At 39.4% G+C, this 27,238-nt stretch overlaps 2 protein-coding genes across 3 annotated transcripts; both read right to left on the bottom strand.

Moving 5' to 3' along the window:
• Positions 1–225: 225 nt before the first annotated feature.
• Positions 226–16,586, bottom strand: znf292a (zinc finger protein 292a). Its single transcript, XM_044142439.1, has 8 exons — positions 16,166–16,586; positions 12,576–12,730; positions 11,879–11,957; positions 9,488–9,623; positions 9,195–9,397; positions 7,901–8,037; positions 7,249–7,390; positions 226–6,694 (listed from the first exon to the last, which is right to left on the bottom strand). The coding sequence occupies exons 1-8, from the start codon at positions 16,313–16,315 to the stop codon at positions 653–655; spliced, it is 7,044 nt and encodes a 2,347-aa protein (XP_043998374.1). The 5' UTR covers positions 16,316–16,586; the 3' UTR covers positions 226–652.
• Positions 16,587–18,098: 1,512 nt separating this feature from the next.
• cga (glycoprotein hormones, alpha polypeptide) lies at positions 18,099–21,866 on the bottom strand. 2 transcript variants are annotated; one of them, XM_044142438.1, is made up of 4 exons: positions 21,809–21,866; positions 21,613–21,724; positions 20,059–20,243; positions 18,100–18,653 (listed from the first exon to the last, which is right to left on the bottom strand). In XM_044142438.1, the coding sequence occupies exons 1-4, from the start codon at positions 21,809–21,811 to the stop codon at positions 18,576–18,578; spliced, it is 378 nt and encodes a 125-aa protein (XP_043998373.1). In that variant the 5' UTR covers positions 21,812–21,866; the 3' UTR covers positions 18,100–18,575. The 2 variants fall into 2 exon arrangements, with proteins under 2 accessions (XP_043998372.1, XP_043998373.1); XM_044142437.1 differs by lacking the exon at positions 21,809–21,866 and having other exon boundaries at positions 18,099–18,653; positions 21,613–21,751.
• Positions 21,867–27,238: the final 5,372 nt, after the last annotated feature.

Below are 27,238 nucleotides of genomic sequence, written 5' to 3'. Positions count from 1 at the left end.
GGTGGATGCATAAAGAGCATTTTGGTGCATCATACCCATTTTACTTTGAGAATGACTTTTAAAGAGAGTCAAGACATTACTATTTTGCAAACCTCTCTTGAAATTAAATTGTAATAATAACTTTAGCCATTTTCTTGTGCTTGTAGATTGAAAAGACTCTTGGCAACCAGGGTACTGAAATAAGAAGTAAAAATTTCAGGTTTCCAGACAGAATTTTACAAAAAGAACCAGTAACATTTTATTGAACACTTTGTGGAAGACATGTAAATATTACAGATAGGTCTACTAGTGTTGAAAAAGGATGAAATAAATACAAACAGAACTTGAAATCCCATAGGGATATATTAAAAACATAGTTTTCTTTAAAAGTGTCCATTTAGCAAAAAAAAAAAAAAAAACATCTTCAATACTAAGCATAAATACAAACATGATCCTAAAATCTATGCCCTATAGAATACCTGGTTATTATAACTAACATACATACTTAAAATCATCCGAGACATTATTTAATGAAGTATAAAATAGGCCATTTCATTGTCACCTGTGGTAATGACTGTTAACAGTTGAAAATCTGATGCTTTGTGAAACAAACCATTCTGCAGCATAACATCTCAGATCCTGAGTAATTTTGAGTTACAAACAAAACAATGGGCTATAATCCGCTATAAAGCCACCTCTTAATAATAACCATTGGCTTCATATGTTGTAACTGCTTAAGCACAGAATCTGCGCCGTCGGAAAATGTTTTATCCATAACAATTTTTACATTACTCACAGATTTAAGATTTAATGGATTTCTGAAGTCTACAACCCTGCTGCGGTTTCTCAGTTCATTAGTCTTTTTGCTCCTGGACGCAGCTTTCTGTTTGTGAATTTGTTTTCGCTTGGAGGGCACCTCCACGTTGGCTTTCTCATTTAGTTTCCGCTTAGAAGCGTTTGTTGTCTCAGAAGTCTCCAAAAATGTGAGGAATGAGTCCTCTAGCCCTAAAGGCTTGAAGGAACCCGGAGGAGTGCCGTCGTCCCGTTGCTCCTGGGGGGTCGGTGTCCCAGGATTTGAGTTCTCTGTTGAGCTGGTAACCGTCAGGCGGTTTCTAAGGGTTTGCATCCTTTGTGGACAAGCTGGTGTGGGATGTGGAGGTTTTCTGGGACGCCCTCTTTTAGTGCTTCCTTCTGTCACATTGGAAGCTTGGGATTCTACAGTATTGTCAGCAAACCCCTTGGTTTCATCTTGGGTTAATTTCTCCTCAGGATTTTGCTCCTCAGGATTCTGCTCATCAAACATTTGCTCACAAAGCTTTTCCCCTTCGTCCGGCTCCGTCTCAGAGGAACTTGATGCACCTTCTGACTTGTTTGTATCTTTAAATCTGGAGCGTGAATACTTTTTGCAGAAAATGAACTGACTCCTCTGATCTTCGATGTACCTCTCCGTGAGGCCGTGAGTTGCATAATGCTTAAATATACTTCTCTCAGCCCTCTCCACCGTGTCGCATCCTATGATCATGCATGGGTACTGCAGGGCGGACTTCTTGGTGCACATCGCAGATGCCTCTTCGTGGGATTTTAGTGTAGGCTTACCAAAACTGGTCCAGTGTTCAATGGCCTTCCCATCTTTCTTTTTAGTGTTCTTCTTCTTCACTTTAATTTTGTTTTCCACGTTTTCTTTCCCATTGTTAATTCCCGGAAAGAGTCCAATCGATTTAGTCCGTCTCCCATCGGTTGCTTTGGGATCATAGACATAGTCGTGCTTTTTGATCAGGTGACGGAGCAGATTGGATTTTGTAGTGTACACACGGTCGCATCCGTCATACTCGCACCGGAACGTCGGATCGACGGAGCCTCTCTCAGAAATGGCGATCTCCTTGTGGAAGTTCTTGATGTGCTCAATGTACTTCTCCACAGAATCGAAGGGGAGGGCACAGTCAGGCCGATCGCAGTTGAAGGTCCCCAAGCTCATGCTGGCCATCATGGCAGTGGCTTTGTCGCAGGTGAACTTGTGAAGCAGGAGGTAGTGTTGCACCAACCTTGTGATTCCCATGAACACCCTGGAGCAGTTCCTCACCTGACACCTGACTTCATCATCTTTTCCAATGCTGGGGATGATCTCCGGTTCATCCTCCAGAACCATTTTCTCAGCTTCTGGCTCGGCTTTGAGGGGAGGAAGCGACGCCTGATGCATGGCCCGGTAGTGGAGAATTAGATTCTGCTGGATGGTGAACGCTGCGGTGCATCCTTCATGGACACACCTGTATGGTCTATACGGACTGAAGGCGTTGTCCGTCTCACACAACTTGAGGCTCAACCTTTTTGGAAGCTTCTCCTTCCTTTCCTCCTTCGTTGGTGTGCTTTTGGAGCTGCTCGGCTTCTCTGGGGATGGGCAGGCAGACGCAGAGGAGGACTTTGGTTCTCTTATCATATTCTGACACATGTCAGGTTTATCTTGTTGCCCATTTGCTTTGGTGACAGGACTCAGTTTCTCTTTCACACTGGAATTTACTTTCTTTTTGGGACTCCTGTGTATGATAGCCACTTTAGGATGCTCTGGACTTAATTTAGGTGCTGGTGGTGCCCCCTCCACAAGCGGCCTTTGAGTCAGATAAGTTTGAGGTGATGGGAGTTGTGTAACAGTAGATATCTCAGGCCTCATGAGCTGTTTTGCTGCATCTTCCGGAGTGATTTGAGTAACTTCTATAGGATTTGCATTATCTGGTTGAGGTGCTATGGCAATGTCAATTGGTTCTTGTTTTAAAATAGGCATAACAGGCGCAGACGCTGCAGGTGGATTGGTGTTGCGTTCACTGTTTGGTTGACTGTTCAATGGGCCGTCTTTGTTAAGTCTGAAGGCACGCCGATTACGAGCGCTGATTTTTAACTTCTGCATTTCTACCTTCGACAGCCGGTGAACCTTTTCATAGTGGATTCTCAAGCCTGTTGTTCTTGTGAATGTTTTTGGGCAGATCTGGCAAGGATATGGAGACAGTTTGGATGGGATTCTTTTGAGTTCTTCAATCATCTCAGTAGAAAAATCATGCATTTTACTCAAGTGTTTGAATAAGGCTTCCTTTGTCATGAAAGAGAACTCACAGTCATCCTGGTCACATTTAAACGGTTTAGGTACCTTTTCAATGGGTTTCTCATCACTTTTATTTTGTACTTTACTTTTACTTTTCTCTACTTCAGAGGTTTTTTCCTTCTGTTCTAAGGCTAAAGCGTTACGCATTTTCTCCTGTGCCGCCTCAATCAGGTCCATTCTTTGAAAGGCGCTGGACATTTCCATCAGGTTATCCTCCCGATAAGGTCCAGGAGGTGTGTGATTAGCTGTCTCTGCCGGTTTGTCCTGCTGGTTTGCTGAGCAAACCGGGAAGGAGTTTGAATCATCCATTATGTTTGTACTCTGAGGCTCCTGCTTTAACATTGCAGGTGAAATCAGGGTGGTGAGGTTGCAAGATCCGTCTGAGAAATCTCCGTTTGGCACGTTGTACACTGAGCCGTTCGTATCAGGTACATGAGGGTCGTTGAGGAAATCCAGGAACGACGTAGGGAGGTCCGCTGTAAGGTCAATTTCATCCAGAGGTCTGCACTGTGAGCGCTTTGAGAGATGACCACCGAGAGATTTGGTGCTTGTGAACTCTCTGAAGCACCTTCTGCATATAACTTTCCCATCCTTGATGATTGCAGGCCACTTGGTACGCTTGCTCAGCCGACTGCGTTTTGCTTTTAGGGCGTCTGTGTCACCGCCCTTCTCATCTGAAGGGGTAGGCTGGCAGTCAGCGTCAGGGCACTCCTCATCATAAGGGAAAATATTGTGAGTGGTGCTGTGAGGACTGACCACGCCATCAGCGGAGTTGTCCATCTGTTCATAACCAGGGTTTGATGTTGTCTCGGTTTTGCTGACATCGCCGCATTCCTTTAAAGCAACCTGTGGCTCAGGGGTCGCGCATTTCATGGGAACATCAATGGAAGAGCACTGCGTGAGGCAGGAGTTTTCGCTCTGCGCGTACGGAGTGTGGTAGCTTCCATCAGGAAGGCTGTCAATGGTCGAGAGGCTGTTCCCGTTATCCAAGTGTCCACTTTTCCTCGCATCTGGATGGTCTCCGGTACTATCAGCATGCATCAGCCCATATTGGTGTCCTCCATTATGTATGTGTCCACCGTTGTCAAGCATGAGTGAACTGGAGACGTACTGAGACATCAGAGTTGATTCTGAAGGGGCGGGGGACATGGAGGAGGAGTGTATAGCTGCCACTGAAGGCTCTCGGTCTGAAGAGTGAGGCAAGGGGTTGTGGTAAGGATCCGCTTGCCAGGGGGGGTAGCTCCGGGACGAGTACTCACTCATATTGAAGCTATCAGGGTAGGGGTTATTCATAGGAGGAGACCATGACTGCGACATGTCTGACTGCATCACTGTGTTGGGATTGTTGTGCCCCCCCCAGTTGGGGTACAATGAGGGGTTAACCATTGGAGTAATGGGCACAGGCTCAACTGATCCAGGGTAACACTGAGAGGGGGAGGCTGAGCATCCCATTGGATAATCCATCTGCTGCACCACTGGTTTGTTGCATAGTATCGCTGGCGGGTTGGATCGCTTGCTCCCCTTCTTGGCTGTGATTTTAGCAACTTTGTTATATTTCTTTGCCAATTTCCAGTCTTCAAATATTTCAGGATGCTGCTTCTTAACGTGCCTGGACAGACTCTTGTTTGTGCTATATGCCCGGGAACAGTCATTGCTCGGGCAGCAGTGCAGGTTCTCTTCGTTTCCCGCAGGAACGGCGGGGGTGCTGGAGGGATACCCCTGCATAGAGGCAGGAATCTCGGTCTTGATTTGCTTTGGAGACATGATTTGTTGGACCATTTTTGGGAATTCGTTGCAGTGCATCTCCTTATGCTGGTGTTCCTGTGGAGCTGCTACGGCAACAGGATATGCCGGAGGAATATCTCCCTGCCTGGTCACATTATGCTGCGCTGGTGGTAGGTTTGCATTGGCAGGTGCTGGAGCTGGGTTAGTTAGTGGAGTGTAGCATTTCTCTGGTTCTTTTATCCCATGACCAGCCATTGAATTCAGCATGTTTTCAATTGAGTGTTTCACTTTAGCAGCCTCCGGTGATCTGGACGGCGATGCATTTGAGACGTCGTTCATGAACGCCTCTCTGTTGTTCCTTTCAAAACCAAACTCAGCAGGGCGTGCGTCTTCCTTCATCAGGGTGCTCTCAGGTGGAGGATCAGGCATTGCAGATACAGGATTTTGATTAATTACAACAAAATTGTTTACAGCATCATTTGGTCTATGATGTTCCTGGTGAGACAGAAATTCAGACTGTGAGTAGAAGATCTTGCCACAGTTATCGGTTTGGCAGGTGTAGGTGAGGTAATGCTGAGCCTCATGATCATACAACAAGTAGGCCTCACTGAAAACTTGGCCGCAGTTTGGGAACATGCACTGGGCTTTAAATTCGGGGTGTGTTTTTCTGTGCATAAGGAGCTCAGAGTTGGAGTTGAAGTTGGCCTTGCAGTCCAGCTGAATGCATATGTACGGTCTGGTGCCACAGTGCATCTGCAGGTGATCGTTGAGGTGTCTGACATTGACGAACTGCCTCCTGCAGTACTGGCACACCACCTTCTGCTTCTGGATCTCTAAGAACCTCATGGCCTCCTCATCGTCCTTGTGGGATCTGACGTGAGCCATCAGGTTGCGGAAAAACTTGAAAGCCTTTGTGCAGTTTGTAACAGGACAATAACAGTCTTGACTGATCTGAGGGTCAGGCGTTGGTTGCTCTATCTTAAGAGGAGCTGCGGAAATGTTCCCAACTTGAGGGGTGATTTTAACGGGACTCATGCTTGCCTTGGCTGGAACTTTCACCAGTTTTGTTGGACTTTTAGGCGACTGAGGTGGTTTGGTTACCTTCCGCGCAGCTTTCATCGCTGCCAGTCTCTCTTTGCACGATTGCTTTACATGTGATGCTACATGGGGTTCTAACACCTCCCTGCTTTCAAAACTGTCAGCACAGATGGGGCAGAGATACACTCCGTCTTTGAAATGTTTCTGGGCATGACGGACGATCCTGTGGCCCAAGAACTCCTTGTCACACAGAACACAATACTGCATGTAGGCCCGCCAGTTTCGGAAGCGTGCGGACACAAACCCTTGCTCCCGAAGTTTTTTAGCCTCTCTGTTCTTTTCTTTTTCATCCGTAATCTCATTGAGTTCGTTTGTAGTGGTGAGCAAGAAGTCCTCCAAATCTTTGTATTCGGGAAGTTTGCCAAGTGCGCTTTCCATCTCCTGTTCATCCGTGTCATTGAGCGTGTCGATGGAAGAGACAATGGCCGCCTCCTCGCCCATCAGGGCCAAGCAGTTGCGCTTCAGCGTCTTCCAATCCCAGAACTCCGGATCAAAAGGCCATTGTGTCTTCAAGGCCAGCAGCAACTCGCAACGCAAAGAGTTCGGCACCGGCAGACTCCCGTCCTCCTCCGGCTTCTGGTCGGGTTCGTTGTACAACGACTCCACGGCGTAATACGAGTCAACGGTCGGCTGCAGGAGGAACTCGGTCAACTGGCATGCTCGTTTGACCTCCAGGTCAGTTGGCAGGAGGCAGGAAATGGTCTTACAGATGGTAGACTTGCTTTCTTTGTGATCACTGGAGGTCATTTTTAGAGCTTGAATACACATTTCTACGCACACTGGAAGCCCCACCTCTCCAACCTGGGGAAAAAAAACAGAACATATGATAAATGAGAGACCTGAGGCAACATTTTTAAAATCTGCACACATATTGGAGGTCTAGGTCAGTAAAGCTCCTTCTCCAAGGCATGGCTTTAACTATTTGCAGATCCTGAGTGGTTTGTCCCCGATTTTGGGAACCGCCTCAGTGATGCTACAAGACGAAGATGAACAGAATGTCAGCATGCCAGAGGCGGCCATCTTGTTCGACAGGCGTGTTTTACAGCTTCTACTTATTTGGACTTTGAATTTCAATTATTAGACAGATTATTAGAGCAAGGCTAAAATAATTTTTGTTTATTACTAGAATAACGTCGTACAACAACATAGTCAAAGTAACATGACAATAAAGACATAATAGCAATAGAATAAAGTCAGAATATTACAGAAATAGTCATAATATTAAATAATATTCATAATATTACCAGATTGAAGTGGTAATTATATAACAAATCATAATACCAGAACAAAATAAAGTTGTATGACAATGAAGTAAAAATATTAACTTCCGCACATGCAATATTATTATTTTTTACCTCATTTTGAATAACTTTGATGAGAAACAGAATGTGGCAGACGTTTCCACACTGCAGTGCCATCTCCTTGCTGTGGCTGAGGAATGAATCGGCAGACGCCTCCAACCGCATAAGCAGTTTACTCCAGAACAACGTGAGTTCCCTGAAAGACAAAGACAATAAGGCTGGATGAGATTCTGAAAATAAACAAAGAAAAGCATTAGGACAAATTAAACTAAGGACTTTGCTTACATTTAACACAGGGCGTCTGCAGTGGAGTAGGATTACAGGCTTTGCCGGCTATGTGGAGCCGTAGGCCACAGTCTTCAGCTCTGCTTTTATTATTATTAATCATCAAAATGGTGACATGAGCCAAACTGATTCAGGGCGATTAACTCGTCTTCATGTTATTGAGTTTTGTTTCTGATGGCAGCTAGAAACTTAATTTAAATGTTAACCAGACCTAAGATAAAAACAATAGCAACCTGTGTGCTATCTGAAAGAAATCAAATCTGGTTTAATTTCTTTATATAAACAAAATATATTGAAAATGTTCATCACTTTCATTTTCTCAGTTATAACAGTAGTATAGTCCAAATGCACAGATTTTAATAAATCATTGGGATAATTGCCCCAGAGGTTCTTGTAGGAAGAGATTTGGTTTGGGACTCACCAGGCACAGTAAACGTCTTCTTGAAGGAGCTGTCGCTTCAGGAAGGCCGAACACAAACACAGAGCCGCTTTCTCATCGCCCTCCGACTCCAGGTTGCAGATCATTTCAAGAGCATCTTTGCAGTCTATCGACGAAATCTACAAAAGACATAAAATAACCCAGGATACAGAGCTATTCACACCTGTTCCTCTAAAAATGAAAAAAGATCAAAGAAGCAGCAATGATTGGCTCAGGTCAGATAAAGTAAAATCTAGAAAAGTTTTCTGTTCATTTAATGCATCAAAACTTTAAATTTCAAATACTTTTGATTAATTTATGCAAAAAAAAATTAATAAGGGAAAATTCCTTCCAAAAATCTATAGCATGTAACATTTAAAAAAAAATCTTAAAATAATTGTTACACTATAAAAAAAGTTCACTTAAAAAATGTAGGCAGACTTGTTGCCTCACAAAATCAAGTTTTCAAAACTTAAATGTGTTAGTATCTGCACATCTTATGTTTACACAACTTGATCGTTTTGACATAATTTTAATAATATAATTGTACAAATAACTTCATTCTATTCTAAAAGCCAATTAGCTTAATTTATTTAAACTCATCTCAAAATATTTTAGTTTTCATTAAATTAACTGATTGAGTAACATTAACTTGTGCAATTTAGTAAGTGTAACTTAAATGAACCTATGAATATGAACATGTTGTAATTACTTAAACAACAAAAGGTATTTTTTAGCTAGAAGCTACTTGTATAAAAACAAAACTACTTTTTATAGTTTCTGTCGACGTTTCTGCTCTGTGACAGAAAATTTAGAAAGCAGTGAAAGTTTGCTCACTTTTTTCAGCAAAACAAACATGGTGGAGTTTAATGTATGAAGATGTAAATATATATTTTATAAAAAGCCAATATGAGCTGCTCTGCTCTGAAAGATTCTTGATTACCTCTTCGCCTTAAACATCTTAAAACTAATTTTTATGACAATAAAAAAGTGATTTAATTAGTTGCTGGCATTTTTCACAATGCATTGTGGGATACCTTGTTGGCCAATTAAATACTTAACTATTTTGCATAAACTCAACTGAAACAGATTAAGTTTTCAAGCATTTTTTATCCAAATATTCACACCACTTGTGTCTCAACAAGTTTATGAGAATTAAGTTAAGTTCACTGGAAGTCTTTTATTAAGCAGGATGTTTGGTTTTACAGTGTAGCTGAAACTCCACTTGTTTTCAGTTGAATTATTAAGGTGGAAACTTCTGGAAAGGATCGAGTGTTTTCACAGGATTTTTTCTTACCTCTTCCATCAGCTGCTCCTGACTTTTCGTCATGCAGATGCAAACCAAGTAGGTCTGCTTGAAGTTGCCTTTTCCTTCATACCCTGGGTACTCTGAGCAGATCTTTGCTAGCACTGCTGCTTTGTCGGTGCTGTCCACTTTGATAAGGTGCTTGATTCGCATGTTGAGAAGAGCCGGACCTTCCGATTCGAGATATTCGTGCACTGAGACACAAAAAAGACACTTAGCGAACAGTTATTCCAAGTTATTCCATGGGATTACAGCAGCACACTTCGTCACGATGGAGCGCTAACCTTGGTCAGTCCGAGGAATTTGATTGGACAGGATGCTGCTAAGCGTGGCGTTGGCCCAGACGCCGTCCTGCTGAGCCAGAACTGAGAGCAGACGGAGCTGGGTGCTCCCACTTTCCTGCAAAAGGCCGTGTGCCAACTGCAACAAAACACAAAAAAGAGCAAAAAGTTCACAACTAAACCTTTAGAGAGGAGGTAAAATGAGCCATTTTCCATATAAAGGCAGCATTAGCTCAGCTGCTAACTTATGTATCCGCATACAGTTCCAAACATTGTGCTTCCCTTCATTCAATGAGTCTAAACATGTCCAAAAAAATGATTTTATGATTTACCAAGTAAATAAGTCACTTTTTCCAAATCAACCATATTTTATTTACAGAGGTGGGTAAAGTACCCAACAATTATACTCAAGTAAGAGTAGCACTACTTCCACATATTTCTACTCAAGTAAAGGTAAAAGGAATTTGGTAAAAAGTCTATTCAAGTACTGAGTAACTGATCAAATTATCAATCATTTAATGTTTAAAAATTACATCACCAAACTCAAAATACAGACCTACGTGGAAATTTTGGTATTTTAAGGACAAAAAGGACAATAATTTATTCAAGTAAAAAAATTTAATCAGGTAAAATCTGTGTAGTCTAAAATTTACTAGAAAAACTATCTGACATTTTTATATTAATCTTTGAAATTTTCTAGAAAAACAATTACATTTCTGATCTCCAAAATGATAAAGTTTGCAAGAAGAAAAAAATTCTGAGACATGTTCTTGAAAAAACAATGAAATTCCTGAACTCCAAAAGTTTAAAAAGTTGCTACAAAAAATTTTCTACAAAGAAATAAGGAAATTTCTGATGTCCAAAGCTAAAAATTCACAGAAAAAAACAGAGAAATGTTTTCCAAATAAGTTTCTTTCAGTTCTAAACTATTTTCATTCAGTGGGTAAAGCAGTGATACTTCCTGAGAAAATTACTCAAGTAAAAGTACAAATTCACTTTAAAGAGTGAAAAAAGTTTGGAGAAGATGAAAGTCTAACAGTTTTACCAACTGCAAGAAATTCTGACTTAACTTCTAACTGTTTGGTCACATGATCAGCGGTTTTTACCGTTGCCTAGCAACAAGGAGTGGCTCAGCAGAAAATTCCAGAATCGGACATGTGGGTTATTATTTTACTGATGTGAACCAGCTTTTATAAGCCGTATTTTCCTAATTAAGCGAATTGTTAAGACTGGGCCTGCGGGACGCCGACGGCCCGCGGGACGTAGCGGGACGCCGACGGCCTGCGGGACGCCGACGGCCTGCGGGACGCCGACGGCCTGCGGGGCGCCGACGGCCTGCGGGACGCCGACGGCCAGCGGGACGCCGACGGCCTGCGGGACGGCCTGCGGGACGCCGACGGCCTGCGGGACGGCCTGCGGGACGCCGACGGCCTGCGTGACGCCGACGGCCTGCGGGACGCCGACGGCCTGCGGGACGCCGACGGCCTGCGGGACGGCCTGCGGGGCGCCGACGGCCTGCGGGACGCCGACGGCCTGCGGGACGGCCTGCGGGACGCCGACGGCCTGCGTGACGCCGACGGCCTGCGGGACGCCGACGGCCTGCGGGACGGCCTGCGGGACGCCGACGGCCTGCGTGACGCCGACGGCCCTGCGTGGCGCCGGACGGCCTGCGGGGACGCCGGCGGCCTGCGGGGACGCCGGACGTTTGCGGACGGCCTGCGGGACGCCGACGGCCTGCGGGACGGCCTGCGGGACGCCGACGGCCTGCGTGACGCCGACGGCCTGCGGGACGCCGACGGCCAGCGGGACGCCGACGGCCTGCGGGACGGCCTGCGGGACGCCGACGGCCAGCGCGACGGCCTCGCCGACGCCGACGGCCTGCGTGACGCCGACGGCCTGCGGGACGCCGACGGCCTGCGGGACGGCCTGCGGGACGCCGACGGCCTGCGGGACGCCGACGGCCTGCGGGACGCCGACGGCCTGCGGGACGCCGACGGCCTGCGGGACGCCGACGGCCTGCGGGACGCCGACGGCCTGCGGGACGGCCTGCGGGACGCCGACGGCCTGCGGGACGGGCGGACGCCGACGTGCCTGCGGGACGCCGACGCCTGCGGGACGCCGGCGGCCTGCGCGGGACGCCGACGGGTTTGCGGGACGCCGGACGCCTGCGGGACGCCGACGTTTGCGGGCGCCGGACGCCTGCGGGACGCCGACGGCCTGCGGGACGCCGACGGCCTGCGGGACGCCGACGGCCTGCGGGACGCCGACGGCCTGCGGGACGCCGACGGCCTGCGGGACGCCGACGGCCAGCGGGGCGCCGACGGCCCGCGGGACGCCGACGGCCCGCGTGACGCCGACGGCCCGCGGGACGCCGACGGCCTGCGGGACGCTCACCTTCACAGAGGACTGGAACTCCTCCCATAAGGCACCAGGGACATGCTGGGGCACCGAAAGCAGCAGCTCCGCGCAGCTCCTGTGAATCCAACACAAGTCGTTTGGTAAAACCACATTTAGGTCAAGGATGTGCACACATTCAACAAAAACACATCCGAGGAAAACTGTGAAACCTGTGTGCTGATCTGTAGGGGAAAAAGAGAAGAAATGTCCTCACTAAAGCCTTTAAAAACAAAAAAATGGCAGAAAGAGTCTCAATCTGTGTGATTTCTAACTAGAGGTGCACTGCTTCAACATATTTATACATGAGTAAAATGTTTGAGTTTAAAAAATTCTAGAAAAAGCAAGTAAAACCCTGAGAACTAAAAGTCAAAAATTTGCAAGTTGAAAACTCAGAATTTTGTTTTTTAATTTTCTAGAAAAAATAAGAACATTTCTGAGCTCCATAAATAAAAACCCCACAAAATCCTGAGAAATTTTTAGATTAATCTGTGTAAAATTTTAGAGCTCCAAAAGTCTAAAATCTGAAATGTTGATATAAATGTAAAACATTTTCTAGAAAAAAAGGAAATTTCTAAGTTCTAAAAGCAAGAACATAAAGTGTTGAAATAAATGAGTTCTATTTATTTCACAGTTACATCAGTGAAATCCAGCAGGAGAGCGTTTATTCGCTCTAGTTTTATGTTTTTTCACTCACAACGCTAACTTTTCAAGTAGGAGTGGCACGTTTTCACAATCGGAGGAGAGACAGGAAGCAGCCTTAGCGAAGCTGAGGATGGCCACGGTGTAAACCTCCAGCAAAGGCAGCGGGTCTTCATCGGTTTTCCAGCGCCCGGCATGTTCCACCAGAACCTGGGAATCCAAAAACAAACCACACAGGCATCAGAACCAGCTGACAGCAGGAAGGAAATACCAGAAAAACTACAAGAAATGTGGATTTACTACCGAATCTTTAATATTTCAGCTTGAAAAATAATGTGAAGTATATATTTTTTATTTTTAATAGAAGATTAAGCTATTCTCAGATGACAGAGAACAAAAATCTGCTTTTTAAAACCAAATTATTCACATTTATGTATTAATAAATATGCAATAAAGTCCATGCTGTTGGGTGGTGCATTTATGGACCAAAAACAATGGGAAATCTCAGCTTTGATCCATTAAATAAATCTACAGCTCAAGGGAAATCTGGTGAATGATGATCTACTTTTAATATTTTCATTAAACTGAACCTCATTTAGCAGAACCAATACGAGTTAAAACAAATATTTTAGTATTTTTCTGAAACTTTTATGGCATTTAACCCATCTGAATTTAGTTTTCTATTCATTAAATGCATCAAAACTATCCATCCATCCATCCATCCATCCATCCATCCATCCATCCATTTTCTGTTCACCCTAATGGGGTCTGGAGGGTTGCTGGTTCCTCTCCAGCTACGTTCCGGGTGAGAGGCGGGGTCACGGGGTCACCCTGGACAGGTCACCAGTCTGTCGCAGGGCAACACAAAGACATACAGAGACACACAACCATTCACACACACTCACACCTAGGGAGAATTTAGAGAGACCAGTTAACCTGACAGTCATGTTTTTGGACTGTGGGAGGAAGCCGGAGAACCCGGAGAGAACCCACCATGCACAGGGAGAACATGCAAACTCCATGCAGAAAGACCCCGGGCCGGGAATCGAACCCAGGACCTTCTGGCTGCAAGGCAACAGCTCTACCAACTGCACCACTGTGCAGCCTACATCAAAACTAAACTAGTTAAATTATGTTCAGTCTATAATCAAAATTGACACTTTTTATACCATCACAACAATTTTGTTGTTCTTGTGACAATAAAGATTTATCTATCCATCCATCCATCCATCCATCCATCCATCCATCCATCCATCCATCCATCCATCCATCCATCCATCCATCCATCCATCCATCCATCCATTCATCCATCCATCCATCCATCCATCCATCCATCCATCCATCCATCCATCCATCCATCCATCATCCATCCATCCATCCATCCATTCATCCATCCATCCATCCATCCATCCATCCATCCATCCATCCATCCATCCATATGCTAAGATGCATAAATAGGAATGTTTTTACTTGGTGATTAACGGGTCAAATGCTGAAAATAAATCTTAAAAATGTAACGTTCCTATGAATTTAATGCATCAAAATTCAAAACCTCTATTATTTACAGTCTGTAAACATGTCATTAAAGTCAGTTACAGAATATTTACACAAATATAAACAGAAAAATATGAATTAAAGCAGGCTAACAGAGATTAATACAAACTATTTGTTTATATTTCTTTCTTATAATTACTGCTTATTATCAAGCAAATAAAGGTTCACTTTGTTTTTATTCTTTTTTCTTATATTTTCTTATTTAACCAAAAATCAACCTGAGCTAACCAAAAGTTGCAGAATTTTGTGCAGAAAAGTATTTTAATTTAAATAGAAACTGGTGGAATTTGATGCAGTATGACTTAAATAAATGTTTTATTTATTTACGCTGTATTTTCCTCTCGTCTGTCACACAATTTAAACCGAATATTGACATCGTCTGAATAGGAAAAATGTTTCTGCAGGTAGAATATTTGCATCGCTACCATTTCTAATAACTGCAGAATTTTTTCTTATGCTGTAAATTTGTCCTTTCTATACAGTATGTTATTCTTAATGTCAGTTTTTATGAGCGACACACTGATCCAATATTAATTTTGGTGACAACGTTCCCAATCCATAAGGGCAGATCTGCTCAGGATAATTCTGACTATTTATTTTACATTAAATTTAAAATTGCTTCAAATGCTTCTTCCCGAAACATTTGAAAGGTTTGTTGTACTTTATTTTTGTCAGTTTTAGCTTCTTTATTATTTTTTATTTTACATTGGTTGTTCTACTCCTAATTGCACTGACTAAATAAATTAAAGTTTTGCTGTTTTTACATATTTGACCAAGTTTATGAAGCTACTGGTGTATTTAAGTGAGCTGCACTGGTGCAGAGTTATCACATCAATTTGTAATTCAGTACATTTAATGTCTGCGTTTCAAAAAAAGAAATGTTTGAAGTCAATTCAGGACTGGTTTTGTGTTGGTCGAGAGTAAAACTCAGATACCAGAAGTGAAAAACGTGGCTTGTTGCATACCTGGTGTTTATATTTTTATTTTTGTGTAAATCTAAATGCTTACTGTCACTCCCCACTGAGGGACAATAAAAGTTATTTCTATCCTATAGTTTTAGGACATATCCTAAAACGGCACTGTTCAGTATCAGCTGGAAAACATGATCACATTTAAATCTTTGCTCTGGGAGTGCAACTAACGGAGCACAGCAGCACTATGACGCTATCATTGCATCTAATACTCCATTAAAACCAAAAATAAAGCAGATTTTTATTATTAGGAAACAACTAAAAAGTAACATTAATGACTAAAATACGAAAATGGCTGTGACTTGTGCAGCATGGAGACACATGGAGGTTTTATTTAGGTAGCTGGAGGCTAATTAATGAGTAGGATGTAATGGAGTCAGTGACCACTGACACACTTTTCCCTCTAAATCAGCGGCTCTGGTGCAGATGAAGCAGGATCGCTTCATTTCAGACCTAAAGCGTGTTGATGGGGATAGCTCTGACACCGCAATTAACATCTGCGCTGATGTAATTAGCCGGATTAATTAGAGGAAAAAGGCCCGGGCTAGCATCCTATTGAGGAAGAAAAAAAAAAAATCACAGCGATCAATGAAGCACCCTCAGAAAGTAACCCCATTTTAAAACACTCTAAAAACCCACAAAGGAAGATTTGTAGTTGTTTTAAAACGTTTATTTTAGTGCACATCAATGCATTCGCAGCCGCTAACGCAGCTATTCCGTTTTTTCTTTTTCTTTTTTTTGCACAGCATGACCACTGCACAGGACAGGGGTCTCTGCCTGCATACCAGCTAGCAACATTCATCTGCTGAGGCGATCTGGCCTGGAAAATACGAGCTATATTTGCACAGTTGGCACACTCTGCAGCGACCTCCAATCCATTTCACAGCCACGTTTGCAAATAACTGCACTTCAGAAACGTACATCAGTTTGAAAACGGGAAATTAGGTTTTTTTTCTCCCTCCTCTTCCTCCCCTCCTGCTACATCTAGAAATGCAGCCGACTAGCTTGGATGCTAGCTGCTTTAGCTACATTGTTGTAGCAAACGTAGACGCGCATCCTCGGCCAGGAAGCCAGAGGGGCTGCAGGCTGGCCGGGATGAGCAGCGGGATAGCGGGCTAACCTGGCAGAAATCCTGGCAGAAGTGAAGGGAGGCTTCCGGCGGAGGCTGCGGACTCTCCTTTAAAGCCGCGGTCAGAGCCTGGAAGCGATCGCGGAGCTCCTCGGTGGCTTTCCGTGTATCATATTCCTTTTCTGTCTCCCCCTCCGCCATCTTCACAACAATCACGACCGCGTACGCACAGATGTTACGCTGCCAGACCCTGCACACGCACGCGCACGCAGGAAGGGGGAAGGGAGAGCTCACAGAGGGAGGGCTCCTCCTAAAAAAGAAGACCCCTCATGTCAAGAAAACGTCCACCCAAAGGCGGATCAAAGGAGAAAACAGGCCCCGAAACAGGGCCGCTCCAAGCTTTTTTTGGGGTGAGGTGGGGGGGGCCCGAAGAAGATTTTCACTCGGGGTCCCTCAATATCAACCAGAGGTGGGAAGATTACCCAAGTAGAAGTAAGTGAGACTAAAAAAGTATTTGGTAAGAAAGTACTGAGTAACTGATCAAAACATACATTATTTAATATTTTAAAATTACATAATCAGGTGGACAAAATTATAAAGTTAATTAGAAGTTTTGGTATTTTAACAAAATAACTAAATCTGGCAAAATGTGCACTTTTTCAAATCAGTTTCTTTCAAAATAAAACTTGTGAAACTAACAATAACTGCAGGTTTGTAGCGTTTGTTTTTGGTTATAAAACAAGTTACTTATACAGTGGGTAGAGAATCCAGAAATTTCATCCAGGTAACAGTTGGATGACATTTCATAGAAAAATTGCTCAAGTAAAAGTAAAAATTCTGCTGTAAAAAAAATAATATTCCAATTTTTTGCGGTCGCCATTTTGTGATCTTGCGTAATTTGCCGACAGTGGACAGTAAGTGCTTGTGTAAGGGAAAAAGAAATTTCACATCAGTTTGAACGACTAATAAATAGATTAATAAACACAAAAACAAAAGATATTACATATACCTCCAGCCTGTTTTTTTGAATGAGTATTATAAATTCAAAATATAGTTACAGATAGCTAAAGTTCTTCCCAATTAATTATTTTGTTTATTTCAGTTAACAAAAATGTTTTCTCAGTTATTGTTCTTATTATATTGTTAGTTTTAGTTTACTAACCTTGGCTTTCCCACCTGATAATCCTGTAAACTTGGTTTTATTGGGGATCAAAATTGCAACATTTGTTACATTTTTCAGTTTCTGTGGTTCGCTTTTGCAGTGAAATAATCCAAACAAATTGAAAAACCTGTTCCCCTCCTCACCTGTGGGGGCGCCGCACTAAGAACCACTGAAGGACACAACATAAAAAAGATGAGTACAACTCTGTTCGTCACAAAATGTTAACCAAAATGGAGTAGTGTCATATTTTAGCAATTGGAGTAGCTCACTTTTATCTCTGACAAAAAAACAAACAATTCATTTCCATGCAGCTACAGCCTCCAGCCCAGCAGGGGGCACTATGCAGTTGCATAAATTGCTTAGACCTCCTGTTCACACTTTTTCTTGTCTTTTCTCTTTTTTGTGTGTGATTAATGAATGTTTCACAAATATTGCACTTTCTATAAAACTCATAGGCCCAAATTGTATGACTTGTATTAATATTTTTTTTATTTTTATGATTATAAACAATATTCAAGTGTTTGAAAATTGTGAAGTTCTAGTCAATTTCTTTTGGAACAATGTGGAGTTAGGGGATATAATAAACCTACCATGCATCAATTCATAACTGCTAATGTATGGAACTACATATTCAAGTAATTTACATTAGTAAAATAGTATTTTTTAGTAGATAGGGCTCTAGCCCCGGGACCCACAACCTTGTAAATCCGACCCTGTTCAGCAGAGCCAAAATTCCCAACCAAAGCAGAAAATTTATTAACACTTAATAAATAAAACTTTTTCTATTAATAAGATGTGACAGTTTGGAAAAAAATATTTCTTTATTAAAGATTCAGGTTTTCTGGCAACATTTTTCACTTTAAAGCTCGATTTCTAGTACACCAAACTGAATTAGTTGTAAGAAGAACCAAGAAGAATTTATTTGAAAAATGCAAATAAAATATGATGATTTTTGATCAAATAAAAAAAAATAAACCTCTGTATTTACATAAAATGTTATTAGTTGTTTACATAAGTCATTTCAAGTCCCATAAAATAATTTATTTTCAACATAAAGTTTGCAATCACATCACATAGAGCAGTTTATAAAATAAACAAGACACCAGACCTTCATGATGACCTCTTGGTGCACTTTTTTAATTAATTTCAAGTCCTCAGTTATTGATACACAGTTATCAATGCAAACACGAAGGCTAGTTACACATCACAAACACAGAAACGCTAACATAAACAACACCTGCTTCCAAACAGAGAGCAGCTTGTGCATTTCAAAAGAGACAGGCTGCAGGTTTCCACGTTTCATATCAACTTATGATAATAACAGGTGCTGCAGTGACACTCTGTGTGGTTTCTCACTGGGAAGTCGTCTACCTTTGTCTGCAAGAAGGTAAAATGAGCGGGAATGAATAAGAAAAAGAGATTAATTGTGTATTTTATTTATTTCTTAAGCTGAATTTTATGAAAAATCAGCAACAGCACATAGAAATTGAGAAAAAACGTCTAAAAAGTTTTCAAACGCTGACGTTTAGCATTTGATAGTTAAATCTTAGCTACATTTGCTATAAAACATTAGCATTTGATAGCTAACGTTTGATCTGCTCAAACACATAGCTATAAATATAAGAATTGATAGATATGTTAGCTACAAAACATGTAGCTAATAAGTTAGCTATAAAATGCTAACGTTTGATAGCAAATGTTAGCTAACACATTGTGGTCCATATATAAAAATGTCAAATATGAATGAAAGAAATAAGAAAAAATCCTTTTTATATAAAATATAGAGAGCAACAACATAATTTATATGAACATATATGAAATAGAGCTTAAGCACATATAAAATAAACTGCATTGTTGAATTAAAGTGTTGTATTAATATATTAATACAATTAATACAATATTTTCCTAAGAAATAGTGTAAAAAACACACAAAAACCACAAAATCTTACCAAGTATTTTTTTTAGAGTTTCTAGTGCAAACATCTAGTTCACTTGAAATGATACAAAATTAACTCTTTTCAGCAAGATATAGGAGGTTGTTTTAATAAATTATTCCATAATATTGATGAAAACGTGTTAGTTGTAAGTGAAATAAAGAAAGATTATTTAACTTTTTCTTCAATATTAAGAAATTATTGATAAAAACAAACTTCTATATAATGCTGAGAAATTATTACTATTATAAAATATAACTTATTATTAATTTCATTGCAAAAACACCAAAATCTTACCAAGTATTTTTGGTCTAGTTTCTTGTGCAAATCAATCAATCAAGTTTATTTGTGTAACACATTTCAGCAACAAGGCAATTCAAAGTGTTTTACATCATAAAAACACCAAAAATACAAAGTTATTGAACAACAATTGTCAAGTGCCATTTTTACACATCAAACTATCAATTAATGTTTAATTTATAATGTTTCAAATATCTTGAAATAAGACCAAACTAAGTAATTATTATGATATTTCAGATGTAGATATTTTATAGTCATTTTTAGCTTTCCCATTATATAATAATAATAATAATAATAATAATAATAATAATAATAATAATAATAATAATAATAATAATAATAATAATAATAATAATAATGCTATACAATATATTATACATTGTTATGTATATGTATATGTTATATATATATATAAAATAAATATTTCTATAATAATTGCTTACAAGTGTATTAAGTTATTGAACTAGACCAAAAGTACTTGGTATGTTCTGGAGTTGCTGCAGTGAAAACTTTCTGGCTCTGTTTTAATGACATGAATAATTGTTTACCTCGTAGCTGTGCTTTGCAACGCAGCACGTTGCCTCTGAGGTGATGTTCTTGGGGATCGCCATGGTCTGCATGGCCGTCTGCGGCGTCGGGTACGCCCGGGAGAAGCAGCAGCCCTTGCACTGGTAGATGGGACGGTCCCGTGAAAGAACCCGGTTCAGACCCAGGCTGCATTCCCCACAGCCCACTGCAAAACCAAACGGACACTGTGAAACACTCCAGGGTGGTTTAAAATTAAGGTTTGAAAATTCAGATAAAGAGCATTGTTTCCAGCTTTACGTTAGTATTTAAAGTTCAAAAAGTTGATTTAACAACAAAAGTTAAGTTGTCTAAACATTGTTTTTATGTTCTGATACTTTATTAATCTTCAATTGTGAGCTATAACGTTATTTAAAATAAATATTTCACATTATGCTAGAAATCTGCCCTCACCTAGATGAATGAGAACACATTACTGCATTATTTTCACTCATGTTATACAGTTGAAATAAATACTTTTTACTACAATTTAAATTCATGATTCAATTTGCACAAACAAAATATATTTTAATGCATTTTATTAAACATTACACAATTTTTTTTTAAGAAAGCTTAAGCTATGTGAGAAGATATTTTCCTTAACAAAAGCAGTATTTTGGATAAAATACAAAAGATACAAAAGCATGCAGCTAAGCATTCTGGGAAATAATCCCTTTATCTTTTTTCAGTTATTTTGAATTGCTACATTAAAAACCATAATATTCACTCAACGCTTGGAATAATGACAAAAATAATAAAAAGTTAACAAAGCTTACTGCTGTAAGTTTGTTTTATAAACTCATATATTTAAGTTCAAAATTTAAACCTTGAAAGGCTTATTTGATGTAAAGAGTAAATGTTAGTAGATACAATTAAATGAGTAATTTTTCACTCGCACGGTATTACCACTGAGGCCATTGTTAGGACAATGGCCTCAGAGTTTTTCACTCCTTTACTGTCTTTCTACACTGTAAAACCATTAAATGGTTTTACAGTGTAGAAAGACAGTAAAGGAGTGAAAAACACTATAAAAACACAAAACCTATTTTTAGTCTAGTTTAGTGGAAACATGTTAGTACACTGGAAACAAGACAAAAACAATTTATTAGCAACTTTTTAGCAAGATATAGAAGCTTGTTTTAGGTTATTATTCCTTAATATTGATGGAAAAAGTACAAATGATTTCACTTATAACATGGGAAAATGTCTAGCTATTAGTGAAATAATCTGCCATTTTAACTAGCACTTTTAAAAAATCAATATTAAAGAATTATTGACTTAAATCTTTATCTTCCTGAAAAGTTACAGGTCAGTTAGTTTTGTCTTAATTCAATTGTACTAAGATATTTGCACAACAAATTAGATCAAAAATACTTGGTAAGATTTTGTATTTCTTTTCAATCTTTTTAAATTGTGTCCTTTGTTCTTTAATTTCAGCTTAAACTCAAATAATGTTAGTTAAAATTTTGTATTTTTTAGCTAGCAGCTTGTCTGCTAGTTAAAAATTTTAATTTTTTTAACCAACAAACAATCCTTACTGCTTGGTGAGTCGAAGTTGGGATAAGAATCAGCTACGTTCAGAAGAAAAAACCACAGAAGAAGAGTCCCTGCGGCCGACTTCATGCAGCCCATAGTCGTAACAGCAGACACCTGTAAGACGGAGACAAAAAGACACATTTATTAAAGAATATGTTCAGGTTTAGGGAAGTAAAATAGAAAGATGCAGGCTGTTACCATGTTGCGATAAAGCTTGTCTTCATGCCGCTTCTTTTCAAGACTCCTTTATATTGAGGACTGATGCTTCAAAATCAGCTAATTTTATACCTGGCTACTTCCTGGATTAGGTGATACCTGCCAACCTTATCGCTGATCTCAGTGATTCACTGTTTACTTTGCCCCCTTTCCTCTAATCCATTTAGAGCCCACAAAGATTGGAACAAGTTGTGGAAACTCATAATAAACTTCCCCCGTCCCGGCGATGGCCGTTCTGTTTAATCCCTGGATTTTTGTTACCTGGTAACACAAGGTTGCTGTCGTCCATCAGGTCAGGACAGAAAGATTCACATTAATTAGGGATTTTGTCCGACCATAAACCACTTATAGAGTTATTTTACCAATACAGGAGGTGTTTTGTATTGTTTCAAAGGGAATAACAGGAAGTTTTATGCCTGTAAGTCTTGTGTTTTTAGGTTAAAAGAACGTTTACTCATGAGTCACATCAGCCGAAACATTCAATGGGTAACAGATTGAGGGGCTTCATAGGCTGAAAAATAGAAAAGTTGAAGCAAATTTCTGCCAAAAGCCTCTGTAATGTTGAGATTAATAAGAAATTTTCTAGAAAAAAAATGTAAAATGTCATAGCTCCAAAAGTCTAAAATTTGCAGGAATAAATCTCTGAAATTTTCAAAATATTATGAAAAATCTAAAAAACATAAGTAATAAAAAAATAATAATAATTTGGAGCTCCAAAAGTTGAACATTTTGAAGAAAAAACTCAGAAATTTGGAGCTTTATATCAGGAATTTGCAAGAGAAAACAGGAAAATTTCTGAGGTCCAAAACGGAAACATTTAGGGAAAAATAACTCAGAAACTTTTACATTTATTGCAAAATTTCTTGGAAAAAACAGACAGAGATTAACAGCGATAAGATCCGCCTTCTGACTCTGATTGGTTGTTTCTACATATTTCTAATTTGTCACAAGTTTTAATATCTGTTTGTTTCTTCATCTATTTATATATGTATATTTATATTGTGTGCTGTGTATGTGTAAATAACCTGCAGTTTAACTCGAGTCTCAATCTGGTTGTAATCTGTTGATGACAATAACAAATAAATCTTATCTTATCTTATCTTATCTTATCTTATCTTATCTTATCTTATCTTATCTTATCTTATCTTATCTTATCTTATCTTATCTTGATATGTTTTAGGTGGAGATTAATCTATGAAGCCACTTCATCAAAAATGATCCACGTTCAGAGCACTGCAACTCTTATTAGCTTTATTTGCATTTACATAAACACATAAAACTGCACCATGAGTGATTTTATTTTCATGAACACATCGGTGTTTTACACAAACAAGAGTTGTGATACGTCATAATAAAATTAGTTAAGTTAAAATAAAGAGCACAGTGTAGTACAAAATAACCCTGAAAGTCAATATTTTCCAATAGTCACTGAAATGTCACCTGCCATGACCAGCTGGGATTTTGAGAAGACAATAACTGATAGAAGATTATTTTTGTCAGGAGAGAGAACATTGAATTGTTCAAGACAAAAACTAATTTAACAGCACAAAAAAAAACAACTGGATAGTAGCAGAAGAAAGTTAGTGAGAAAAAGTTTGTCAGCCTAATTTTGGTTTAATTCTAGTGCAAATACACTTGAAATGAAACAGAAGAACTGCGACAGACTGGCGACCTGTCCAGGTGACCCCGCCTCTCACCTGGACAGTAGCTGGAGAGGAACCAGCAACCCAACCGACTCCATTAGGGACCAGAAAATGGATGGCAGTAACTCACAAGTAACATTTCAGTCAGTAATTTCTTAATATTGATTAAAAAGTAGTTCCACTGGAAGATTATTTCATTTATAACATGGGAAAACTGTTGGTATAAATGAATTAATCTGCCAGTGAAACTATTACTTTTCATCAAAACTAAGAAATTCTTGACTATAAAAGTTTCCATATGTTGCTGAAAAGTAACTTGTGAGTTAGTTTAGTTAGAGATAATTCACCTGGAAACTAAAATCTACTTGGTCAGATTTTGTGTTTTCTGTCTGTATTTTTTCTTGTTCTTAGGATGATTTCATTGCATGTCCAGGATGGATTCCATGAACAAACGGGCAGGAATTTGATATCTGATAAAGAGTTTCCATTTGTCCACCTGCGATCTCTGAAAATGTCAAGGATGAATAATTTATTTTAGGTTTAATTTGCGAGTAGCCTCAAGTGCCCATGTTCTGTGTCCTTGGTTGTTTTGGTGATAAATCCTCCCTCAAGCAGTGAATACAAGAGACAACACTGTAAAATGATCATTTGTCATTTTGTAGCCTTATGCTTCTTTAAAATAGCACTCAGACAGTTATTTTCCTCTTTTCTTTTAAAGCTTAAGAAGTGCCTGAAATAGCAAACAGAAATGTTAGTTTAAGCAGAATCATAATGACTGAAACCCAAAGTTTAATAATCCAGTTCTTTAACGTTTGTTCATTTAACAAACTTTAAATGAGGATTAATTTAAAGTTCGTTGGAAAGCAAATCTCCTTCTAACTGGACAGAAGCCCATTTTGATTAACTTCCTCTGCTGTTGCCATGGTTTCATGTTCACCATAAAGCAGGAGTGCCTAAAGTGCGGCCTGGGGGCCATTTGTTGCTCCTGGACTGATCTTCTGCGGCCCCCAACTGCAATTCAAAAGTGATACAAATTTGTCTCGCAGATTCAGATGGAGAAAAAAAATGTTACCAACATAATTTTCTTACTCGGGAATTGTAAAGTACAACACAAAGTATTCATGTTTCTATAACCAATTTTTAGCAAAAAGTTAAACCAGTGAAATCCAGAGGATTCTACTGAAAAGCCAACTTTTCTGCAACCAAATCATTCTTTATTAAATTTGAAACAAAATGACACAAATTACTAAAAATAAATTAATTCAATCAAGCCAAAAAGAAACTGAAAACTAGATGTCTTTGTTTTAATACAGCAAACATGCAAAATTAAAGAAGTAGTAATGGCCTATACAAAACATTTTCATTACATTTTTTGTACAAAATCATTCTCAGACAATGAGATATAAGTCTGCTCAGTTCTGCCTATTCTGAGCTGTTTTATCATCACTTGTCACTTTAAACCAAATAGTCAGCTCAATGTTTATACTCCCACGTGAAAATGGCTGCAAATAGATGCGCAGTTATACAACCATAGTTTTGAAAAGCAGAAGTGGAGCTTCCTGCACAACTAGCAAGAATGCAGCAAGTGGTTTCTGGATGGTAAGTCAACAGCAAAACACTTTTTGTCTTTTCCAGCAGCCATTTTAAAATGCATATAGCGGTTAAACCAGCTGACCAAAGGTAATGGAGCTCGGCTTAGGTTGCTAGGTGACGAGCTAAGCTCTACTGGGGTTGCTAGGTAACAGCACAGAGACCAAATCTGACTTAACAATCAGAAAATTTTTGGAACGGCTCATTTTCTAGACACCAAAAACTATTAACTTATTGGCAAAGAAATGGATGTGTATTTTTTTTATAAGCGTTTGTACAAAAACATGCAATTTTTTGTCTAATAAGCAAACTGGCAACACTAGAACAAAGTAGCCATCCAGTGTCTGTACAAAGAATAACTGCTTTAAATCTGCACATTCATAACCAACTGTGAAAAGAAAAATAAATTAGTTCAAAGAGAAAAAGCATTTTAAAGTTTATTCTCTGAGCTACAGGGAGTCTAGAACTGGGCGATGTGCTCTGTCTTCCTGGTTTTAGTCAGAACGCCAGCAGCAGCGTTCTGGATCAGCTGCACCTTTCTGCTTTGGTAGATCTGTGAAGACACTGTTGCCATAATCAATGCGATTAAAAATAAATGGATGAGTTTTTCTGTAACAATATTCCATTCTGGAAACGTTCTTGCAGTGATAGAAGGCCGACTTTGTAACTGCCTTTATGTGGCTCTGAAGGAACATTTCTTGTTGAATTGTACCTAATAAAGTGGCCAGTGAGTCAGGATTATTGGACTCAGTTTCAGTTTGTAGAACTGAGTTTAAGTCACAAAATGCCAAAAATAATCTGCAAAAAAAAGTACTTCCTGTTACCTTAGTTTTTAAAAGAAATATTTGTTATTTTTCTTTTTTTCTTCTTTTTACTGCTAAATAGCAAATCCAAACTGTTATCTATTGATGGATCAAAATGCATCAATAAGTAACTTTCACTTTCTATTTAACTTAAGAAAGTTAAATAGAAAATGTAAAATTATATTTGATATACTAAGTCGCTCTGTCCCTGCTTGGGAAAAGTTTTTATTATTTTTAAAGTATTTCTGGATTTCTTTTTCACCTGCTTATGGTCTGGTCCTTACCCAGGTCCATAAAAGTCCAGAGGTCATCAGAGCAGCTTGGAGCAACATTTAAGGTTCAGGAAAAATTAAAACTACACTTTTTAGCAATAATTTTATTGTTAAAACAAGAGAAATCTGTAAAAATATTTTTTTTTTTTACTATTTATAGTCTTTTTGCATCTCATGAACACACTTTGTTAAACACTCCCGCTATGTACTAAATATGTTTTGCAGCATATTTACTGACCGTCAGTACACACACACACACACACACACACCCACACACATATTTATATATATACACACACACACAGATATATATATATATATATATATATATCTGTGTGTATATATATATATATACATATATATATACATATATATATATATATATATATATATATATCTGTGTGTATATATATATATATATATATATATATGTATATATATATATATACACACACTGATATATGTGTGTATACATCTGTACACACACACACAGATATATATATATATCTGTGTGTGTGTATATATATAAATGTGTGTGTGTGTGTGTGTGTGTGTGTGTGTGTGTGTGTAGGTGTGTGTGTGTGTGTGTGTGTGTGTGTGTGTGTGTGTGTGTGTGTGTGTGTGTGTGTGTGTGTATAGTCAAATAATATTTAAATTTAGCTCTTCATCAATCAGAAAGTCTCACTTTCATGTATTGGTGTGTGTCTATGGTACAATTTTGATAAAAAATTATAATAGAATTCAACTTTATGGTCATTGCACTGTCACAAGTACAAGCAATGAAATGTAGTAATAATAGAGTAGAAAAGAATAACATACAATAGCATCTATCATTGTAACAATAAACATCGTACAGCGAAATCTGGGTGCAATTCTCCAGATAAAACAATTTCTTACTTTAGAAAAAGACAATAAATAATTACTTGTCATTTATAGCCACCAGCAAAATGACAAAAAGTTATTTGAAAACTAAAACAGACGTAAAAAATAGATATGTTCAATTAGACCAGTTAGCAGTAAATCAACATGGTGATGGCTGATGGGTAATAAATGTCTCTTGGTCATAATAATATGACTAAAATAAAAGTATGGTGCAGGAAAACT

This window comes from Gambusia affinis, linkage group LG16 (genome assembly GCF_019740435.1).
Source record: "Gambusia affinis linkage group LG16, SWU_Gaff_1.0, whole genome shotgun sequence".
Taxonomy (NCBI): domain Eukaryota; kingdom Metazoa; phylum Chordata; class Actinopteri; order Cyprinodontiformes; family Poeciliidae; genus Gambusia; species Gambusia affinis.
The sequence above is the reverse complement of the archived record's forward strand: the minus strand, read 5'-3'. Positions and strand labels throughout refer to the sequence as shown.